The sequence below is a fragment of the Netta rufina genome (assembly GCF_964035555.1).
Source record: "Netta rufina genome assembly, chromosome: 8".
In the NCBI taxonomy this organism is placed as follows: Eukaryota; Metazoa; Chordata; class Aves; order Anseriformes; family Anatidae; genus Netta; species Netta rufina.
Genome location: NC_140131.1, coordinates 22,479,909 through 22,500,605, shown reverse-complemented (window position 1 = coordinate 22,500,605; position 20,697 = coordinate 22,479,909). Strand labels below are relative to the sequence as shown.

General features: G+C 41.4%; 1 protein-coding gene across 4 annotated transcripts in view; it reads right to left on the bottom strand.

Annotated features, from left to right (window-relative positions):
- The window catches only part of DNM3 (dynamin 3), a gene marked incomplete at its 5' end in the record, with an annotated part of 185,864 nt that overhangs the window by 157,485 nt on the left and 7,682 nt on the right, over positions 1 to 20,697 (bottom strand). For all 4 annotated transcript variants that reach the window (XM_084291313.1, XM_084291312.1, XM_084291311.1 and 1 more), the window contains 5 exons: positions 2,497 to 2,657; positions 3,560 to 3,658; positions 3,922 to 4,125; positions 4,946 to 5,095; positions 14,132 to 14,205. In XM_084291313.1, the coding sequence (XP_084147439.1) occupies positions 2,497 to 2,657; positions 3,560 to 3,658; positions 3,922 to 4,125; positions 4,946 to 5,095; positions 14,132 to 14,205 (688 nt within the window). The remainder of the gene's footprint in view (positions 1 to 2,496; positions 2,658 to 3,559; positions 3,659 to 3,921; positions 4,126 to 4,945; positions 5,096 to 14,131; positions 14,206 to 20,697) is intronic.

Sequence of the window (20,697 nt, the reverse complement as noted above, 5' to 3'; positions counted from 1 at the left end):
AAAATCAAAACCTGGAGTTTCCCTGGAGCACCACCTTGTGGATGCAGAAAAATTTGAATTGAATACTACCTGCAACCATAAATGTGAATAGTATGTGTTTAACAACTTAGGGACAACACTTGAATATTACATTTGGGGATATCTATGCAACATATGGTAACAGCAACAGAAGACAGGTCATACTGAAACAGATAAATTTAAAAAACAGCTCAAAAAAAAAAGGTAGCAGTACATAAAGTAATGTAAGTCAGGACATATAAGACAAGGAAACATGAAGCTCAATTGCTTCAGGCTCAAAACTAAGAAATACATTATTACTCTTTCAAAATATAAAGAGGCAAAGCATCCTAAACACAGGCCAACTTTTAGGATGCAGGCAAGTTCTTGCATCCTGCTGATTTTTTTTTTTCTAAGGCACAAATAAATGGCATTAGCATTTCTTCTGAGCAAGTCCAGAGTATTCCTTAACCTGGCTGTCAAGATTCAACAGCTGCAAAGTCACTGCAGCAAGAAATTAAACAGGCCAGCCCCACTTAGTTTCCTTCTTCTAGTCAAGAGCTCTTCTTCTGTTTCCAGCTGCTATCAACAATGGACAAAGCCAGGCTGACCTGGTCTTTGTCTATTCCAGATCAAAACCAGCTATTTTTCTCCAGTGAACTGGAGAAAATACTATCAAGTTTGACATTTAGAAACGCGAAGAACCCCGTTTTGGCTAGTAAAACTGAGTTTCAAAATAATAGTAATAGCAGTAATCATTTGAAAAAATAATAGTAATAGCAGTAATAATTGAGAAAATCATAGCATCATCAGCAATTCTAGGGAGGCAGGGAAGATTTGATGTTGTCCATTTTGGACTTGAAATGCATCATTGGTCATGTTCTATTCAAGCTGTGAAAGGAACATTACTGAAGTGGTGAAAAGAATTAAAAACCCCTTGAAGTATGGTATAGGTAGTGTACTGACTTGGACAGTAAGCTACTGGTTTCTCCTCCAGGGAGAAAACTGGGAAGCTGACTTCCATTTCCTGCTGAAGAAACCTGCAGTCTGACAAGGTTTGGCATGAACTCATAGAAACAGACCAGAGGTTTGTGCAGAAATAAAAGCGGTGTGAATCATCTCCTCTGATCACAGTATTTGTCATTTATATCATTAGTGTATGGTACACTGTTGCTATTAAAAGCTACAATAAAGCATAGATTTTATGGGTAAAGTACAGACATACAGGGAACCCTCAGGACACATGATTTCTAAAAATGTCTTCTTCCCTCCCCACCAGTTTCTAAGTTTGATTTCAAAAAGCCCTGTTAAACGAGAAGAAATGTGACAGTTAAGGAATAGGACAATATACATGTAGAAATAACTGGGGAGGGAGAAGAAACTTACTTTCTATGATCGTATTCAGTATTCAACAGAACAGGGAAGTGCAGAACTGTCAGTAAAAGCCAGAAACTGCATTTTTATCAGGTTAAAAAAAAATAAATAGAAGTTCCGAATAAATCTGGGTAAGAAAGAATTCATCCAGAGCATGAAAAGGGGCAGGGAGTGGTTATAAAAGCACGCTGGGATTGGAATATGTTACGACCCCAGTGCTCCAAGACCACTTACATGTGTCACCTTCATTTTCCTTCTTTTGTACCTGCACTTCCAGTTTTGTAGATCAAATGCATATAATTTTGCTTTGCTAGAGCAAACTCATATTTCTAAGAGTTTTTGCAAGGAATGCCAATTCTTCCCCAAGGCAGCAGAGAACCTCTGTACCCTCTAATGGTCAAAATCAGCTTCTACACAATCTCGCTCATAGTCACCTAAGTCCACCCATTGTCCACAGTGCAGCTCAAAAAAAAAAAAAAAAAGAATGTAGGTTACAACTATGTGCTTCTGTGCACAGCCTCAGAGGAAAGAAGTACATTAAATGGCTCATTACCCTCCAGCATCTTCCCAAGAATTGTAAGGGGTACGTCTACATTACCGTACTGCAGTTGTGACTAATGCTATAGCCCAAACCTCAACCTTTAGGTAATACTAAAAGAAGCTACTTTACTAATTTGTAAAAATCTGAACTGGAATAAAACATTAAAGAACTTCTGAAGTTGGAAAACTACAGAGTCACAGGGTACCATTATGAGCTTAGGTCTAGATGCATAACGTACCAAGATTGACTGATTTTTTTGAGCCACAAAACATTACTCAGGAGAAAAGTCAAGGCTGGATATTATGGAAGCTTCCATCCTTGATAATTTATGTTTAGCAATCTTAACGATTCTAGGTGTATGTATGCTGACAAGAGTCCAAAAACTAGGTCCTCTGCTTCTCACAGCACATATGTATATGATACGTGTAATATACAACTTTGTTTATTACATTATGAAAAGTAAAAAGGTTAAAAGCAGGAAAGAATAAATAAGGTTCACCGGCCAACATTCATTTTAAGGGAGATTTTATAATGATCCTATCATTACAAAAGCTGCCTCTCACCACAGAAAACTTAGGTTTTACCTGGTTTAGAACTTTTTGGAGATACGGTGTTCCCATCCGATCTGCCATGTGCCTGTATGCTGGATGGGAAAGAAAGAATTTCCTTTCTGCTAGGAGAGCTGCCTTTATGTCCTTCTTCCCATCAATGTCCTTCTGGCTTCTGTTCACGACACCAATATAACCTGAAACAACACAAAACCAACGGGCATGTCAATGCAGCTATTCTCTGCATAACTGAATTCATATTAAATTGAACAACACTGGCTCAGCTCAAATGAAAGTTTCCAATTCAGATATTTTATGTATTGTGTACAAGTATTATAATGAACTTAAACAGGACGAACAAATTGGATGTTACGTAAAATAGATACACTTCCTTTTAAATCTCCAATTCAAATGCAGAAATACCTGAAATTTTGGTGTACCGCAAAGAAACCTCTTCAAATAAACATGAACACAAAACTAAGAAAGACCCAACAGGTAAGCATAAGATAAGTAAATAATATGGTATTAGCAAAACCCAGGAAAACTGAGGAATTTCTTCATGTCTGCTGGACCACCACATTCATAAATTGTTTTCTGTAAACACAAACTGGAAGTAGATGATGGTCCTGTCAGTAAAGTATAAGTAGGGGCAAAATTCTTGATATTGTTAACAGTGCAAGTGACTGGTACAGTAGTTGTTGGAACAATAACAGAACATTTCTGGAAGGGGTCAAAACTATGTTAACAGCAAGATTACCAAGGCTCTGATGCTGGCTTCTGCCATATATAAGGAAAAAAAAAAGATTCCTTTGTTGCAAAGGACAGCAATGTAGCACAGAAAAGAAAATTGACTAATAACCTGTACTGACTGTTTCCTCTGGAATATGCAGTGTATTTTCCAGGTCTAGAAATAAATTATTTTACTCATGGGATAGTTTTAGCACAGCCCCCTTCCATGTTTGCTAAATAGAATGTGATAAGAGCTAAGAACTCATCAAGTCCAGAATAACTTTTGATTCATCTCCAGAACTTTCTAACATCACCTTTACCTGAAACTTCTTTTGTATTGCAAACAATAGAGGCAATACAACATTCTTACCTCTACGAAGAGGGAGTAGCTTATTTTCTAGAATTTCTCTTGCGTCTGTTCCTTCATCCATCAGATCCAATTTTGTGATCACACCAATGGTCCTAAGGCCTGACCAAGTCCAGAGGCAGGCAGAAAAAAAAAAAAATAGTGAAGAATCATTTATATTCAGGAAGAACAATTACATCTTATAATTCCATAATAATTATTACAAATATGTGATGATTTCAAAACATGTATTGCAGAAGACCAGCCACAACTGCAAATAAGAGCAGGTCTGGAAAAGAAGGGGTCATCATTGCCAGCAATTAAAAAGCATTCCTCAAATCTGTTTAACAAGGCTCAGCAATTTTTTTTTTTTCAATGATGCTTACCCTGAGGGTCCACTTCCTTAGCCAACTTCAGAGCATCTGAGTTGGCCAGATCAGTGTTAGCTGGAGTCACAGCCAGTATCAGACAGTTTTCTCGAGCGATGAACTGCATTATCATGTCTCTGATCTGTAGCTCAATATCTGGAGGCTGATCCCCTACTGGCACTTTTGTGATTCCCGGCAAGTCAATAAGAGTCAGGCTTAATACTGTATGGAAAACACAGGATCATAACATTGGTTAACATACCAGACATGTCTAAAGAGATCTGCACATCTATGACTGCAGACAGATTTTAATCACATAAACGCTATGTAATTACTTTACTTTTATAAGTACATAAACATTGTCAGTGGTCCAAATAAAATACCTGACAACCTGGACAGTACACTTGTTAGCATAGTTCCCTCCAGAGCCTTTCACTTGGATTTCAGAATACTATTTAATATTTTAAATATTAAGCACTATTCACCTATGTGAGTTGTATACTGAACGTCACTAGGCGCTCTTAGACAAATTAACGTGGCTTTCCGAGCTTCTTCCATTCCTGACACCACAGATAACAGGCCATCAGACCATTCCTATTTATATTTCAAGGGAATCCATCTGGAGGGTGGCAAAAGTTTTTCCCCACTATGTCTCCCACCTCCTACTATGTGTCTTTATTAGTACGTTTACTAGTGAGCTACTAATAGAATATGTGCTGGGGGAGGGACTGTTTTCACTCTCATGTAAAGCGGGAATATTTTGAAATCACGAGGATGTTAAATGGGATAGAGTCTGTGTTCTGGCCAACAAACAGCTCTCTGCAGCAGAGCAGCTTCGTAACATATTAGAAACTGAGGATTCTTACACATGTATACCCACTTTTAGTCCAACTCAATGTCAGAAATCTTTGCATCCCAGACTATTAATCAAGCAATGAGAACACGTGCAAAAACAGCACCAAATGGACAGAGTTCTGAAACATATTACATCACTTGAATATAGAGCACAATGGGGAATATAGAGCAGAATGATTTTACCTACCATGTGGAGAGTATATTCTTAAATTAATAGGAATTGAAGAAATGCCTTTGTTCACTCCTGTGATTCTATCCGTTTCTACTTCAATTTCCTGACGAACTTCATCAAAATCAGTAAACTTCCTTCCTTTGCAGTGTAGAAATTCAGCATATTCTGTGAAAAATATCAATAGCATCTCTATATTTCACAGGCTCATAACAGTCTTAAGCACCTACTTTCAAGCCCTTTGTATTCTTCAGATGTGCACGCACAAAAGCACGTCATCATGTATATCCAGAAAGCATTATATATGAACACATGCCAAAAATATGACTGCACAGATGAAAACCAGCCAAAACCAAGAAAAGATTAGTTAAAAAAGCCAAATTAACTCTCATATCCTAAGCATTTCATCTCCTGGAACAACCTTAAAGATTGAAATAAATACCATTTACATTAACAGAATGAGGAACTGTTTTCAGTGCAGAATCTGAGTTTTCATCTGATTGCTTTGCCTGTAATACAGCACTACACTGAGGAAAACTAATTCAAGTTCTGTATCATGAAAGATTATTAGCATTTGTTTTCAAAAACTAACAGCCTGTGTTACATATGATTTTACCAAGGGAATGCTGCACATTTTACACATTCATAACCAAAATAAGAGCACTTAAGACACTTCGATGTTTTTAAACTCAACTTTTCAATGCCTAAGGACTTCTTGTGGCTTAAATTGAAACCACACTTAAAAGTTGATGAAAGTTTTTATAGATGTGGCTGTGATTTCGCTGGTGGTAAAACACAATTTCTGAGCCTTCAGTCATCGTACAGCTTGCCCCATCAACCAGGAATCAACTTGTCTTCAGAGACAGATACAGTCTAATTTGTCAGACTCAGAAATGACCTGCTTGGACTCTAGAGTCCAAATACTGATGCTATTTATTGTATCCCTCTGGGTTTCCTGCCCTTGAGGTGCATAACCAAACACACATCTCTTAAAAGTGCAATTTCTTCCTTCAAAACAGGACAAACACAATGTTTATCCCACATAGCTAGGGCATAAGCAGAAATTAGTGATGTAAATGGTAACGACAGACACAAGCACACTCCTCACCCCTACTGGGCCTAAGCAGCAGGACTGGAGGAAGGCTGGACAAAATGGCGCACATCCCAGTTGATTTTGCTCTGTAGTCAAGGCCTGATCTCACTGTTCCTTTTAGGTGCTTCTTCCCCAGAAGAGGTTTTTGATAAAAATCCCTCAAACACCAGGGTAAAGAACTTGCTTGATACTCAAAGAACAGCAGCTCAGGAGAGCGATCCAAGGGGATAAATGAATAGTGGGCCTTATCCTTCAGGACTGAAGTCTGCTTCTCAGGTTTCCCAACTGTCACTTCATTACTGTTGCTGACTGAATTGTTAAAAAATAAAATAGTCAAAACTGCATTCAAAACCATAGCAACAGTTAAAGCAAAAAAGAAGTGAAATGAGGAAGGCAAAAAACAGACACCAGCGTTTCTGCCTTACAGTACTGTAATCCCTTTGAATTTAAAGTGTGAGGGTCAGGGAATCCCACCCTTGCTGAGAAAAAAATAACACATCTCATTTTAAGAGCCAAAGAGCACCTAAAAAACCCTCCACCTTACTTTTCGCAGCATTAAGTACTCCACTGTATAGTATATTCCTTTTCACATCCAGCAGCAAAGATGACAATGAATGAGGGGTTTATTTGTTTAACATTCAACTCTTCATTAAGGAAACAACAAGGAATATTCAAGTATTTCCAATTAAGACAACACGGTACACAGAATTAAACATCTTCGTTGATCCAGCTCAAGCTTCAAGTACAAAATAAACTGTATTCTTAGCTGCACCTTTTAATACACTAGCTCATAAGATTTTCTCAGAAAAAGATTTCAAAAATTCAAACAACTAATAGGTCATGCCCAGTTATAATCAGTTGACACTCAAGGAAGGTTTTCTCTTTATTCTGTTTAACACTTAATAACAGAAAGAATCCTTTTCTGAAACAAAGATAATTCAAATTTTAAAGTTTACTACCTTTCAGCTATGATTAATATTTATCAATTGCTCATTCCTCTCAGGGACATCTACAGTCCCACTACTCTGAAGGAGCAGGCTTTACAACTCCTCATAACCTGGGGTGCCGCACAGCCTACGGAATTAAAATTCAGAGGAACAAGCCGTGCTTTGTTTGGATCCTCAGCCCCAGCCTGTCCTTGGCAATGATGCCCTCAGCCCGACTAGACGAGCACATGCTCTAACGCAATCTTCAGTTTTCGTACACAGAAGAATACTAGGAATACATCTTATTTAACTTTTTGTGGGAATCAACATAAAATCAGTCAAAACGAGTGATCCTACCTAGTTGTCTAGTTTTCAGAAATATATTTTCTGTATAAAACTTAAGTTATGTCAATAGAAAGAAAAAAATAAAACATCTTTGTGTGTAGAATACTCTTCTGTTTTTAAACACAGAATCACTCAAAGCAGTTTGGATAACATTGATAGAAAAATCTACCACAGCATAGTTATCTTCAATGCATCCAACCAGAGGTATCACGATAAAAGATAAGTTCCCTTTTCAATTTTCATTAGACAAGTCATGCAAACAAGTGTTATGGGACAACATTTTTCCAAATGCTCTTCATTTTTTCCTGTGTGTCATTTCTCCCTACGCTTTTATGATTTCATCTAGCCAATGATAGCCTTCTTCTACAGATGATGCTTTCTGTGCATTTGACCATTCACACAGCCATCCTCCAGACATTTCTCTTAAAGCTAGAGGCAGAGCTCTAGCCAAAATCTTTCCACGACTGGAAAAAAAAAAAAAAAAAGGCAGAAGGACTAAAGATCAGACTATTTCTGTTAATGGATCTTGCACAATATTTACTTCTGTATTTTACAACAGCATGACATCAGTGGCCTGTGTTCTGCCACTGTATTACTGTGAGTGCCGCTGCTGAGCAGCTCAGATGGCTGCAGGCGCTGCTACCAGTACAGCACAGCCATGCAGCAGCAAGCACGGTGCTGTAAGGCTGCAGACGCTGCTCTCACAGCTTAAATTCAGGTTTCAGACCGGCAGCACTATCCCTCTTCTAACATGTTAGCCCTGTTTGAATGACAAGTCTCTCATTCGCCCAAGAAAGCATCACCAGTCACAACCACCCTGTGGTGATGGTCATTCTCTTAGCTTTTGGGGTTTGAACCTCCTCAGACTTCGCTGTTTTCCACAGCACCCTGTTCATCATCTGAATGAGTGGCTGCCAGATAGTGAGATCCAGAAAAGGGCAGCCACAATCTTCCTTTCCTCCCTGCAAAGTCCCTCCCTTACTGGGGCACCTTTCTAGTTTTTGTCCTTGAAGACCTCCAAATGCATGCCTGCTGATGAAGTCTGTAAGATTGTTTGTGCTAGCTGTAGTAAACAGCCTAAATTATTTTCAGAGTTTTTTTCCATTTTCTCTTAGGGGACTTTTTTTTGCCACCAGATGGCAATAAAAGATGGATATGCTTAAAAGACTCACAACAGAAAATACTTGCATTAAAGCTCAGCAACTTCAATAAGAAAGAGTACCTACAAGACTTCTGAAAAAAAAAAAAAAAATCAATGTTTTTTGAACCTTATGGTGATTTACTTTCTACTTAATGTTCTAATTAGCAGAACTGAAACACCTGCAGCAATTGTACATGCAGTTCATTCATCTAAAACCGTTCAGCTCAATACTGATTTTCAAAACCTTAGCGTGCCATTTCTTTAGCACAGAGATTGAAAAATTGACTTCTTTAAAAAGTTAATAAAACGAGGCAAACAACCCTCCTAGCACCAAGATATTTTAACATTTAAATAGCGAATAACAGCATTTATATAGCATTTTTAACAAACATAAGACCTAGGACAATAGCTTCACCCAAAACCAGACCAGACCTTTTTGCTGTCACTGATGTTTAGAAAGCATAGTCTCAAGGAATCTGGATAATTATTTCACTTTCACAGGCTGGAGAAAACACATCAAGAGGAAGAACAGATTGCCTAAGGTTAAAGAGAATCTGTGGCAAATGCAATAAATAATAATGGAAAACGAACTCTTAACACCTTTTCAGTTGTTCTAAGTCATTACCTTCTCAAAGCTTACTCAGCAGCACCAATTACAAGTATCAGCTTCCAGTATCAACTAACTCCTGTAAAAACGTACTTAATCTTACTGAAATACTAAATCAAAAAATCCATCTAGGAAATATACTGACAGTTGTGAAACAAAAATTTTGCATGTTTAAAAATAGGCTTTAACACCTAAATTAAGGCATGCCAGCTCAAAGGAAGAAAAACTCACCAGCTCAGTAGCTCTCCTTTAAGGAATTATGATAACACAGGACAAATCACTACAGGTTAGTGCCCTAAGAGAACTGTAAGAGTTGAAATGAAACCTAGGTAACCTTATGGAAATTCCACTTGTGCTGCTCCAAGACTACTGAACACTAATGCAGTCTTTAAAAGCCCTTGTCCCAGTTCATGCTGGGTGCCAGCACATATCTTAGAGATGCACAGAGAAAAATACTTCTAAGAGCACAACTGCAGGAATATGTGATGCATTTCTCCTCCTGAAAAGGAATCAAGAGCAAGAAAGTATGAGAACAGCACTCTACGCTTATTAGTAACTGCTGAAACATCCCCACTGCTGAGCACATGAAACAAATGCTGTCTGGTCAGAAGAGGAGAGCTTCCTGTATCTGAGGCAGCAGCAGTTGCTTAAAGAACTGGCACGTCTTTTACCTGCTTTGGACATCAGGCTCTCATAAAATAAACTGCCCCCATGTCCAACTGCTCACCCTGGAGAAGGATGAACAGAATTCCTCCCACAGAGATAGCTGAATGGCTAAGCTACTTTATCACAACTGCCTTGTAACACCTGAACTCAGTTCCCCATCAGAGGCTGCCAGCTAACAGCACCCTGCCACACTTGTGCCTTCTAAAAACTCCCTGAGTTGGATCCTCCTGGAGGGGACTGTTTCCTCCTACAGCTTTCGGTATGCTGAGCTATTCAGAAACTAGCAAAAAGGAAGGCACCCAAGAGCAAGAGCCTTGTCAGACCTGACACAAGACATTCCCAACGCTGCAGAACTCTGGTCACAGAGAAGGACATGGAGGCACATCTAGATGGTTCATCGTGCTTGTCGGGAAGTCTTTCAGTCCTGCTTTCTGTGTGGGGAAACAAAGCCACATTACCAGAATTTGTGTCTGTTTGCTGCAGAACAAGTGACTTCGGGCTTATCTGGTTCAATTCCCTCTCAGCAAGATGCTATATGCCATCTTTCTTCAACAGAAGAGAAGCAACGGAGTCAAAAATATGAGGTGAAAACTGAGCATGCAGAACCGTGACCCTACCTACAGGGCTGCCAATGGACTTCTCTGGGACAAGTAACGAGCCTCTCACTGCCAGAAGACAGCCAGCTTGGAGCCTCCAATATTTACAAGATGAAGATGTTTTGTTTTTTTCCTCCTCTAGCTGGTACAATGGTTTATCAAATGCAGGCCACATTTACAACTTCATTTGAAATGCAGCTGGGCAGTCCCAAGAAGACACAAGAAAAACCCTAAGTAGGACACTCAAGAACAAGAGAGAGTCCTCTGAAGGACTGTAAATTTATTTTTAATGTACGTATTTTAACTTATTCTATACCACCATGTATTTCTCAAACTCATACATTATCACGCTCAAAAGAAAATAGGCACAGCTACTGAAGACTGTCTTGCCAGGTGTAATATTTAATTAAAACTTCTATATTTGTTTCCAAGATTTCAGCTGAGTACAGTATTTGCATGGGTGTGGAAGTGCAAATGACAAAGCCACATGCAACAAAAAAACTTGTTACAGTGATTAGAGGAAGTCAACAGGTCACTATAAAATAGCTTTGAATTAAAAAATAATAATAATTTAGACAAAACTCTTAAAAAAAAAAAAAAAAAAAAAAACTGTGTCTTAAGAGATGCACTGCTTAGTATTGAATTGTTTCATGTTACCACCTGCATACTCTCATTTTTAAAGCGGAGAACAAGACCAGTACTTTACCCAGATATTTCAGGTCCTTTCAGATGCTGGAGGGCCCCGATAACTCCTCACAGCCAAACCCTGCTGTACATTTCCATGATACCTCCAAGCCAAATATTGAGTGGCCAAAGTTTTCCTCTGGGGTGTGCACAAATGCCTCAGCTGCCAAACTTGAATCCTTAGTGCAACCACTCAAAGGTAAGTGAAGCTTTAACCACTTCCAAAATGAATCTAAAATATCTTGCAGTCAGGTCTCCACGCCTACCTCTTACAGTATATAGAAAGCATTCCCCTTCCCCCAAGGAATAATGAGATTAAGAATAGTTATTTTTAAAAGAGTCGAGAAAATTCCTAACATTAGAGACCAGCCAAGCTTTTTACAGTAGCAAGAACCTGATAATGTCCTCCAATTACTTTCTATAGCATTTTAAATAATTATGAACTTGATAAAAATCAGTCCAGCATCTGCTTCCTGTAAAAGAACACTGTGCTTCTCTAAGCAGTTTTATTTTCTCTTTTTAAAATTAGTTCAGAAAGATAAAAGTGGCTTCAAGATAAGGATATTTAGAATTTTACCACCAAAACCAACAACAACAAATGGAGCAGTTTAAAGAACGTAACAAAATAATCAAAGCCTGTATTTTCAAAGGTTTCTTGCCACTGAAGCACAACCAATAAATATACAGCATTTCCCAAAGGGAGAAGTATGTCCCAGCATCCAGGAAACAAGAAATTAGGTGGAAGCTCACTTGCTCAGATTTTTGGAGTTCTTGCTGTGTTTTTAAGTTAAACAATGAAAACAAACAAAAAAAATACTTTATAGCAAGGAAGGCACTCATACAAAAACATCTATCTAAAGCTGGTAAAATTATGTGAATATACTAATGGAGAAAAAAAAAAACAGAAAGAGAGAAAATCCCTTTCACTGATCATTTAATCAAACAGACAATGATGATTTTACAAAATAAGGCAATACAGCTCAGGCAAGGATAAGTTTAGGATGTGGATCACAGAATCACAGAATCACAGAATTTCTAGGTTGGAAGAGACCTCAAGGTCATCGAGTCCAACCTCCAACCTAACGCTAACAGCCCTCCACTAAACCATATCCCTAAGCTCTACATCTAAACGTCTTTTGAAGACTTCCAGGGATGTCATGGAAGAAGTATTCAACCACCTCAGGTTAGGAGTATAACAGTGTGACCAGCAGGGCTAGGGAGGTGATCGTCCCCCTGTACTCAGCTCTGGTGAGGCCGCACCTCGAGTACTGTGTTCAGTTTTGGGCCCCTCGCTACAAGAAGGACATGGAGGTGCTTGAGTGGGTGCAGAGAAGGGCGACGAAGCTGGTGAGGGGCCTGGAGAACAAGTCCTACGAGGAGCGGCTGAGGGAGCTGGGCTTGTTCAGCCTGGAGAAGAGGAGGCTCAGGGGTGACCTTATCGCTCTCTATAGGTACCTCAAGGGAGGCTGTAGCGAGGTGGGGGTTGGCCTGTTCTCCCACGTGCCTGGTGACAGGACGAGGGGGAATGGGCTTAAGTTGAGCCAGGGGAGTTTTAGGTTAGATGTTAGGAAGAACTTCTTCACTGAAAGGGTTGTGAGGCATTGGAACAGGCTGCCCAGGGAAGTGGTGGAGTCACCATCCCTGGAAGTCTTCAAAAGAGGTTTAGATGTAGAGCTTAGGGAAATGGTTTAGTGGGGACTGTTAGCGTTAGGTCAGAGGTTGGACTCGATGATCTTGAGGTCTCTTCCAACCTAGAAAATTCTGTGATTCTGTGATTAGAGTTGGCTTACTGATTCTTACGGCCCCACAGTTTAGCCATTTTGTTAGGAATAGCAGCATAGAGCTTGATTCTTTTTTTTGTTTTTCTTCTGCTCTTACATGATGCTGAGAAAATTAGACAAAGATTCTCCAAAGCTAGATTTTATTCATGCATTTCAGCATCTTCTGTCAGGGCTCTAAAGCCAGATATGCAGCAGTGACTAGTGCTCATACCTCCAACTTAAATGAATTTGACCTTTTTGTATATATAAAGCACAGTACACGTATTACACACTTGAAAACTCCCAGGTTTAAGATGGGAATACATAAATAATGGATTCCACATTTTTTCTTTTCTCTTCCGTAGTATAAGACTATGGCAAACTTCATAGAGGCATTGAAAATAAAAACGTTCTTTACAAGCAGTAATTCAGAGAAAAATTTAGAGCCTATGCAGACTGAAGTCTACCTTCCTGTGAATGACAAAGAGACCTTTAAGGAAAAGAACACACACAAAAACTTAATTAAGTCTCTCACATAGAGACAGACTGAAGTTCTGCTGGAAGCTTCAATTTTATTTCTTCCTGAGTTTCACAGTGTTTCACAACTTAAAGAGCACTTCTTTTCCTTTTTAAAGGCTGATTTGGATGTAATTTCTTTTCTTTTTACTATTTTAAGAAGATATCAACAGTAAATCAGTGATATTGTTGCTTACATTGGTTTAGAATGGAAAAAAAGTGAATGACAGAAAAACTGTTTATAAAATATGCCGGAGAACCAAGCTACATAACAGCAGACAAAGCACCACTTGGAAGAGTACGAAGTCGGTAAATTCCAACGACAAGTCTCAGTACTTCACGTAGCTCAGTGGGATACACATGCTGTATTTTTACTTTTGACCAGACAAATACACAGAAGCCCAATTCTCACAAAGGCTACCTTCTGCTCTACTTAGTGCAGTGAGTCCAACTAAAAAAGACAAGTCACGAAAACAAGCTGTGTGGAACCAAATCTATGGCACTGGAGCAAGAGCTGAAGGCAGAAATACCATAATTTTGGGGTGTTAACACAATTGAAAAACTCAGCAAGAAATGAAAAATCAAAGCTAATTTTTAAAACTATTTGTATGTATTGTTTTTTCTCCTCTGCCATAAGTTCTATCTTGGACCAAATTGACTATGTGCTCTAGGATTTACACTTTAATGATTTATCAGGATAATGAGATTGGTTTTCTTGAGGGTTCAATTCCAAAGCAGCAGGCCTTTGTTGCAGACAGTTCAGTAGCATCTCTCTTCACACTGCTTAAGTTTTCCTGGACTTTTTTTCTCCTGCTGAAGTACACACCAACACTTTGTCAAGGCATTAAGCTGAGAAGCAAGAGAAGTTACCTGTTTTGGCAGTGACAAGTTGCAAGACCAATGGTCGTCTTGTTACAATTCCAGAACCTCGTGGAAGAAAATCCCTAGAAATATAAAAAGAAATAAGTTGTTACAACCCAGAAAAGACTGGCCAGTTTCTAAGATATTGGACTAATTTGGAACCTCCTCTGTACCTTCAGCTGCAATGAAAATGGAAAGTTGGTGGGGGAAGATTTACATCAAGCTGTACAATAAAGTAGGGCTGTTAATTTCAATTTGAGATAGCAACGGGTCAACAAATATACAGCAAAATTAAATTACCAATCTAGGAGCATTACTGATTCTCTTTCCTCATGATCATCACATATTGTGTCTCAAAACATACAATTCATAGAAAGAATATCAAAAACAATGCCCACATTTACTGGACTCTCCAAATAAATGTGCCCTACCCTCTACTCCCTTTGAACATACATAGAGAATATAGACATATGAATACAAACTCTCATTAAAACAGAGATAATGCAAAAAGCATCACACACAGAGTAATTTTAATCCACTGTGATGTTTTACAACATGTAAGCTAGTTTTTCTATCCTGTTGTTTTTTCAAAGGTGCCAAAGTTTATCAAAAGGTCTATCACAATTTCTTTTACCTATTAACTGGGAGATGCCTGTCTCACAGCAGAGTGCCAGCTACAGATATTTTCTCATGGGGAAGAAGAGAAATTCTTAACAAAAACATACTCCTTTTACTGTTTGTTTTGAAATGACAGTAGCCTAGGGTACAGAAAATGTGTACCAAGATGACAGTTTCATACTTGGATTTTTGATTTATTTTTTCTCTTTAACAAGAAGCTGAAAGGAATTGCTATTCAGGACAAACCGATCACTTAAAACAAACTAGGGCCCTTTACAATACCACGTGAGGCACTAAAATCCTTCTTCAGGGAGTTAGAGGATAAAAAGACTTACCGATTTTCTGCTTCAGACTAAGCACAGCCAGAGATCGAGAACGCCACATTAACACAACTCTTAGTTACACAACGCTGACAGCAAAATTGCAAAGAAATGAAGCCAACAACTTTCAGAACGTTCCCTTTCCCTGTCTGCAATAGATTGCATTTGATAACCCTCTCGAAGAAGTTGAACTACTGTCAAAAAGCCCATCGTCTGTTCGAGCAAGCACGAGCTGAAAGCTGGCTGAGCTCCTGCTCGGCGAGGGTGATAACCACCTGAACAGTGAATGGCAGGAGGACGCAAGGCTTCTGCTCCAAATGTACAGTCTGAAGCCAAAAAAATGACAAAGGGTGAGGAGAACAAAGTGTTCACAGGGAGAGTTTAGGAGAAAACCCAATAGGCTGGTTTATCCTGGAACCAAGCAGCAGTGCTGAAGTGTCAGCATCGCAGCTGCAGCACTGCATGAATATGCAGAGATACTGTAAGAGCTGGGCATATCAGAGTGCTGAACACATATTTTACCTGTATAAAAAAAAGAAAAAAGACACTGACCTCAGTTAAAAATTCTGCTCCCACAGGGACAGGGAATTTTTATTACTATTATTTTCAAAAAATCTGGAATTTCAGCTTTAACCACAAGGCAATGGCATCCGTGCACTTGCTCTGCACAGCCAAGATCAGGTGCTACGAACAAACACAGAAAATCTCCTTCTAGAAAAAAAAAAGCAGTTCTTTAAATACACAGAAATCAAACCTAAATCATACTTTTCACTTTTTTTAGGAAAAGTAACATGGTACTGCCTTACAACTCCAGCAGTGAAACACATTAAACACTATGCTACTGCTTGTGCAGAGACGCCTGCTTTGAAATCCACAGGACAGGAGGAAGATGCTTTCCCCCTCCCCGTGGTCTAGAAATCATTCTTTCTAGACTGAAGAATGCTGTTCAGGAATAAGGCTGCGAACTAAAGCCGCACTCCTTTAAAAGTCGTGCATCCTACTAGAAGGATCAAGCCACTTTTACATCTTGATTCTCAGAGCGTTTCCAGCACAAGTCCCTCTGCTGCCAGCCGCTGCCCCAGCCCAGCAGCAATGCAGCTGTGACGTGATGAGCTGGAGGCTGGCAGCACAGCCTGTCCAGTGCTGCCCAGCCAGAACTGAATAGATCAAACACAAATGAGATGCAAGCAGCCAAGCGGTCAAGAACATCACTTCAGGAACTCCTCAGCCTTAGAACCCGCTCATCTGTTGGAATACCATTAGATATTTTTAGGGCCAAATAGTTTTTACCCTAGAAGCTTTAAAATTACTTATGTATTTACTTACTCAGTAGCTAATACTGGTAATTTCCAGTGTCAGAAGTCTGAACGAGTAAATCCACTAAAATGTTCATTTAACATGCAAAGGTAAGAGATGTTAGTTTGAGTTTGACTTGCTAAAACCCAGGTCTCAAAAACCGATGTCAAAGGATGGGGAAGCACATTATTAATGGCCATACCAAAACACTATCAGTTTATAGCAACATAACAATTAGGGTCTGATCTTCCCTACAGTGGTTCAGGTTAGAATAAGGAAAAAAGGAAAGATCACATCTCTACGTGCCATCTTCGCTTTAGGATACCACCTCCTCTAATGCTCAGGAAGCAAATAAGCTGAAATAGCAATTAGACAATTCATTAACGGGAAGGGTCCCATGCAAGGGAGAGGAATATCCTTTCAAATTTCAGGAAGGGGTGAAACCACAGCAAAATGCTGAAAAGCTAACTAGACAGGGGTTACCTTCAACGAGGCTGTCTAGTTATAATGCAGGACTATAGCTGACAAAGGAAAAAAAGTATATCAAAACCAAAATAGAACCATACTTCTCTTACAGAGGAGCACAGATCACCCACCTAAATCTATCAAATGATGTTGGCAACTCATCTCACAGAAATTTTTCCACATCCCAAAGTCCTTTCCACTCCCATAACCTTCCTCAGTGCCTTCCACAGGCCGCTAGCGGAAACAGCGCGGTAGCGAAGGCAGCGGCCTTCATTCCCAAGGTTGGCCAAGGAATGCAGTGCAGCTTCAATTGCAACAGGAAGCAATTAGGCCAAAAGTCAACAGTTTTCCTGGGCTTTTTTCCAGCAGACCGGCCATTGTTCCCCAACTGGCACACCACAAGCACGGCGATCTCTCGATCTGTCGTGCAAAGAGCAGGCGCTCCCACAGCCAACGCGCCTCCAGTTCTGCAGCAGACGTGCGCTGCGCCCAAGTACTACAAAGGGCTTCTGTTGTTTTTGCATTTATCAGTGCTACACAACAACAAAGCAGGAAAAAACATGGTCCAGGCCTACAGAAGAGACATTAAGAATTGCTAACGTCTTTCCTCATGTTCACTTTTTCAAGTCCATTAACCAAAACCAGCTATTTTTATTTACCGAAAGGGTTGTTGGGCATTGGAACAGGCTGCCCAGGGAAGTGGTTGAGTCACCATCCCTGGAGGTCTTTAAAAGACGTTTAGATGTAGAGCTTAGGGATATGGTTTAGTGGAGGACTTGTTAGTGTTAGGTCAGAGGTTGGACTCGATGATCTTGAAGTCTCTTCCAACCTAGAAATGCTGTGATTCTGTGATCAGTACTTCAGTTTTGACTGCTTTAGCCTTGTGAATTGGTCTGGTTTGGTTTCATTGGTGGGGTTTTCTTTTTGTTAGCGAGAGACTCTGACCCTTGGAGATCTAGAGAGAAAACGAGTTGAGGCAGGGTTGAATGGGGCAGCCTTTCTCTCTGGCAAGCCAAATGGCCTGGGGGGGAGCCAGCCCCAGAAAAGGGGGCCCTCAGCCCCCCCAACCCTCATCCTTGCTCCACATGAGGGCATTTTCCAGGCCTCTCCCAAGGCAGGTGCCTTCGGCCTGCATGGGCCGCTCCATCACAGAGCTTTGCCGAGGTCACAGTGGCCACCAGCGGGCCTGCCCTTGGCCCGGGCCCTATAAAAGGGGTCCCCCTGCCCCTGGCCCGCCACTTGCTCAGCGATTTGGTCTTCTGAAAGCCATTGGCTGAAGGAAGGCCAGAGTTAGGAGCAAAGAGAGAGTGAGGCAAGCAGCAGCCCTTCTCAGTGCGAGGACAAGAAATTGTTCCTGGGACCACTGAGAAGGATGTCTGCCTCTGAGAGAAAGCGCCATGGGTCGAGGGCCAGCACCTCAAGCACAAGAACCAGCAGTGCCCAGGAGGTGTCTGGTGCCCGGCCCAGAGGCTACTCTGATAAATATCATTGGAGCCGAAGTGATGCGGGGAGCAGGCCGGCCCCTCGGACGGACAGCAGCAGCAGGCCTGGGCCTAGCCGGAGGTCCAGTGATGACGGAGAGCGTGGGTTGGAGGGCCACGGGAAGCGGAGCCGTGCCCAGCGGTCAGAATATGATGCGGGACCCAGCCGTGGCCAAGGGAGAGATGACAGCAGGAACTCCGTGAATGACAATCAAGCAGAGAACGGAAAGGACCCAAGGCCCGGAACTGGGAGGCGTCCTGGTGCGGCACCGTGGCCGGAAAATATGCCCGGTGGAAGGCAGCCTGTGTGGGCAGTCCCTGCCAGGGACTGGCTCGTCCTCCAGCCCGCGGAGCCCATGGAGGTGGGTGCACAAGATGAAGAGGAACCCATGGAAGTGGACCCACCTCGGCCACAACAAAGATGGGACTCCGCCAGCAGCTCTCTGAAAAGTGTCCTGAAGGAACACCGGCAGCTGTGCAGAAGGGCTCGGCAAGCTCCCTATTCCGCATCGCCCAGGCTCCACTCCAGGCATTAGCCTGGAGCCATGTTGGCAATAAAGACCTTTGCCAATTGTCAGGGGTTGTGTGAGTGCTTCTTTCCCATCTGCCAGGCCTTGTGCGAGAGGTGGCAGCCCTTCTGCGCAGAGCCTCGAGGAAGACCCCAAGAGAGGCCCCAGCTCCCTTGGGGCTGCTGCGCTGGGGTGACAGGAGGAGTCCCCAAGAACCACCGTGCACCTTTAACATTTATGAAAATAAACCGAGGGGTGAAAACAGTAGTGTGTGAGTGATTATCGCTGGCTAATTTCTTATATTAGGAGTGAGTTTCTCTATCTGAGTAATTGGTAATGACAGACGTGGAGAAGGCTGAGGTACTCAGCAACTTCTTTGCTTCTGTGTGCACTGGTAGATGGGCTTCCCACATCTTTCATTTCCCTGACCCCACAGATGGAGGCTGGGGGAGCAGAGTCCCACTCAGTGTAAGCGAAGAGCAGGTTCGAGACCAGCTGCTGAATCCAAAGAGGTACAGGTCTACGGGACCTCTGTTGTGCTTTGCCATTCTGAACCACCAACCAGTTTTATCCACTACTAAAGCAGCATACACCGTTTTCTACATCCCACTGATACTCAGCTACCTACGTTCTTCCTCACTAACTCCAAGCAGAGACCAATTCTTACAATCAGACACTACTCGATCCCTCCCCTCGTTAGTTACAGGAGAGCAAATGCTTTTTGTTTTGGCACGCCTGTCAGGCAACACAATCTCCCGCGGCTTTGTTTGCTGACTGTGAAACCTCAGCTTAACATAATGGGGCTTACATGAAGACATACAAAATCATTAATCCTCTTTATTGAAGACCAATGACACCTATCTTAATTAGGCATTCTAGGCAAGCTAAACACATTAAGATGCTGTGGGTTTTTAGCAATCTTGGCTATGATAGCTCTTAAAGCTTAATACCAGTCTTTCCAGGTTTTTTTTTTGTAAACCACCCAGCAGAGATGGTGGCATCCCTACCACCACAATCCAGTGCTTAGCTCACTTTCTCTTAAGAAGTTTGGTCTCGGGTTGCCGTAAGCATTCCTTCAAGGTCAATTTTCCTTCACCTGAGAAGGGAGCTAAACTGCTGAACCGAGGTGCAACGCCATACCCAGGAGCAGTAACTACACACTGCAGCCCACGTGGCTGGGCATGCCTTCAGGGGTTAGAAAGGAGTAGTCAGCAGTTCGAGGATGTCTGGATCTCTCTTCCTTTCAAGCAGAGGGGATAAATTGGCCTCCAAGCTCCAACGCCTGGCGTCTCTGAGAAGCCATGCTCCAACCCAGCAGCATCCCTCACTGCTGAGCCAACACAGGGACTGCCCAATTATCCGACCCATCCCTCCCAGGTGATCACGTACAAGCTGAAGCAAAATTCTCCCTTTCTTTCAGAGGAGAAAAAAAAAAAAAAAAAAAATCTTGTAGCTGTTACCCAGCACTACAACCTACCAGACTATAACACCTCTTTGGGTCTCCTTCCCCTCACTGCTTTACAGAGCTGAGACCAACTATACAAAAATCCAGAGGGGGAAGGTGCAAAACCCACACCTGATCAGAAGAAATCCTCACCCAACCCCAAATCATGGGAATATGGTGAGAGTAGACTCTGAAGGTAAGAAATAAAATACTCACTCACACTAGCTGTGCACCTCCGCTACAGCTTGTTCAGGGACAACACTCAGTCACCATCATGATGAGAAAGCAACATTTGAGATTTCCTCCTTTTGCAGAAGGCTGGAAACAGAGCAGGCTTGGATGGATGCTGTCATTGCACGCCTCCCACATCTGGAAGATGCTCAACAAGCAAGCAGAAATTATCACACCTCCCCATGAAACATTACTGGGCTATGAGAAAAGC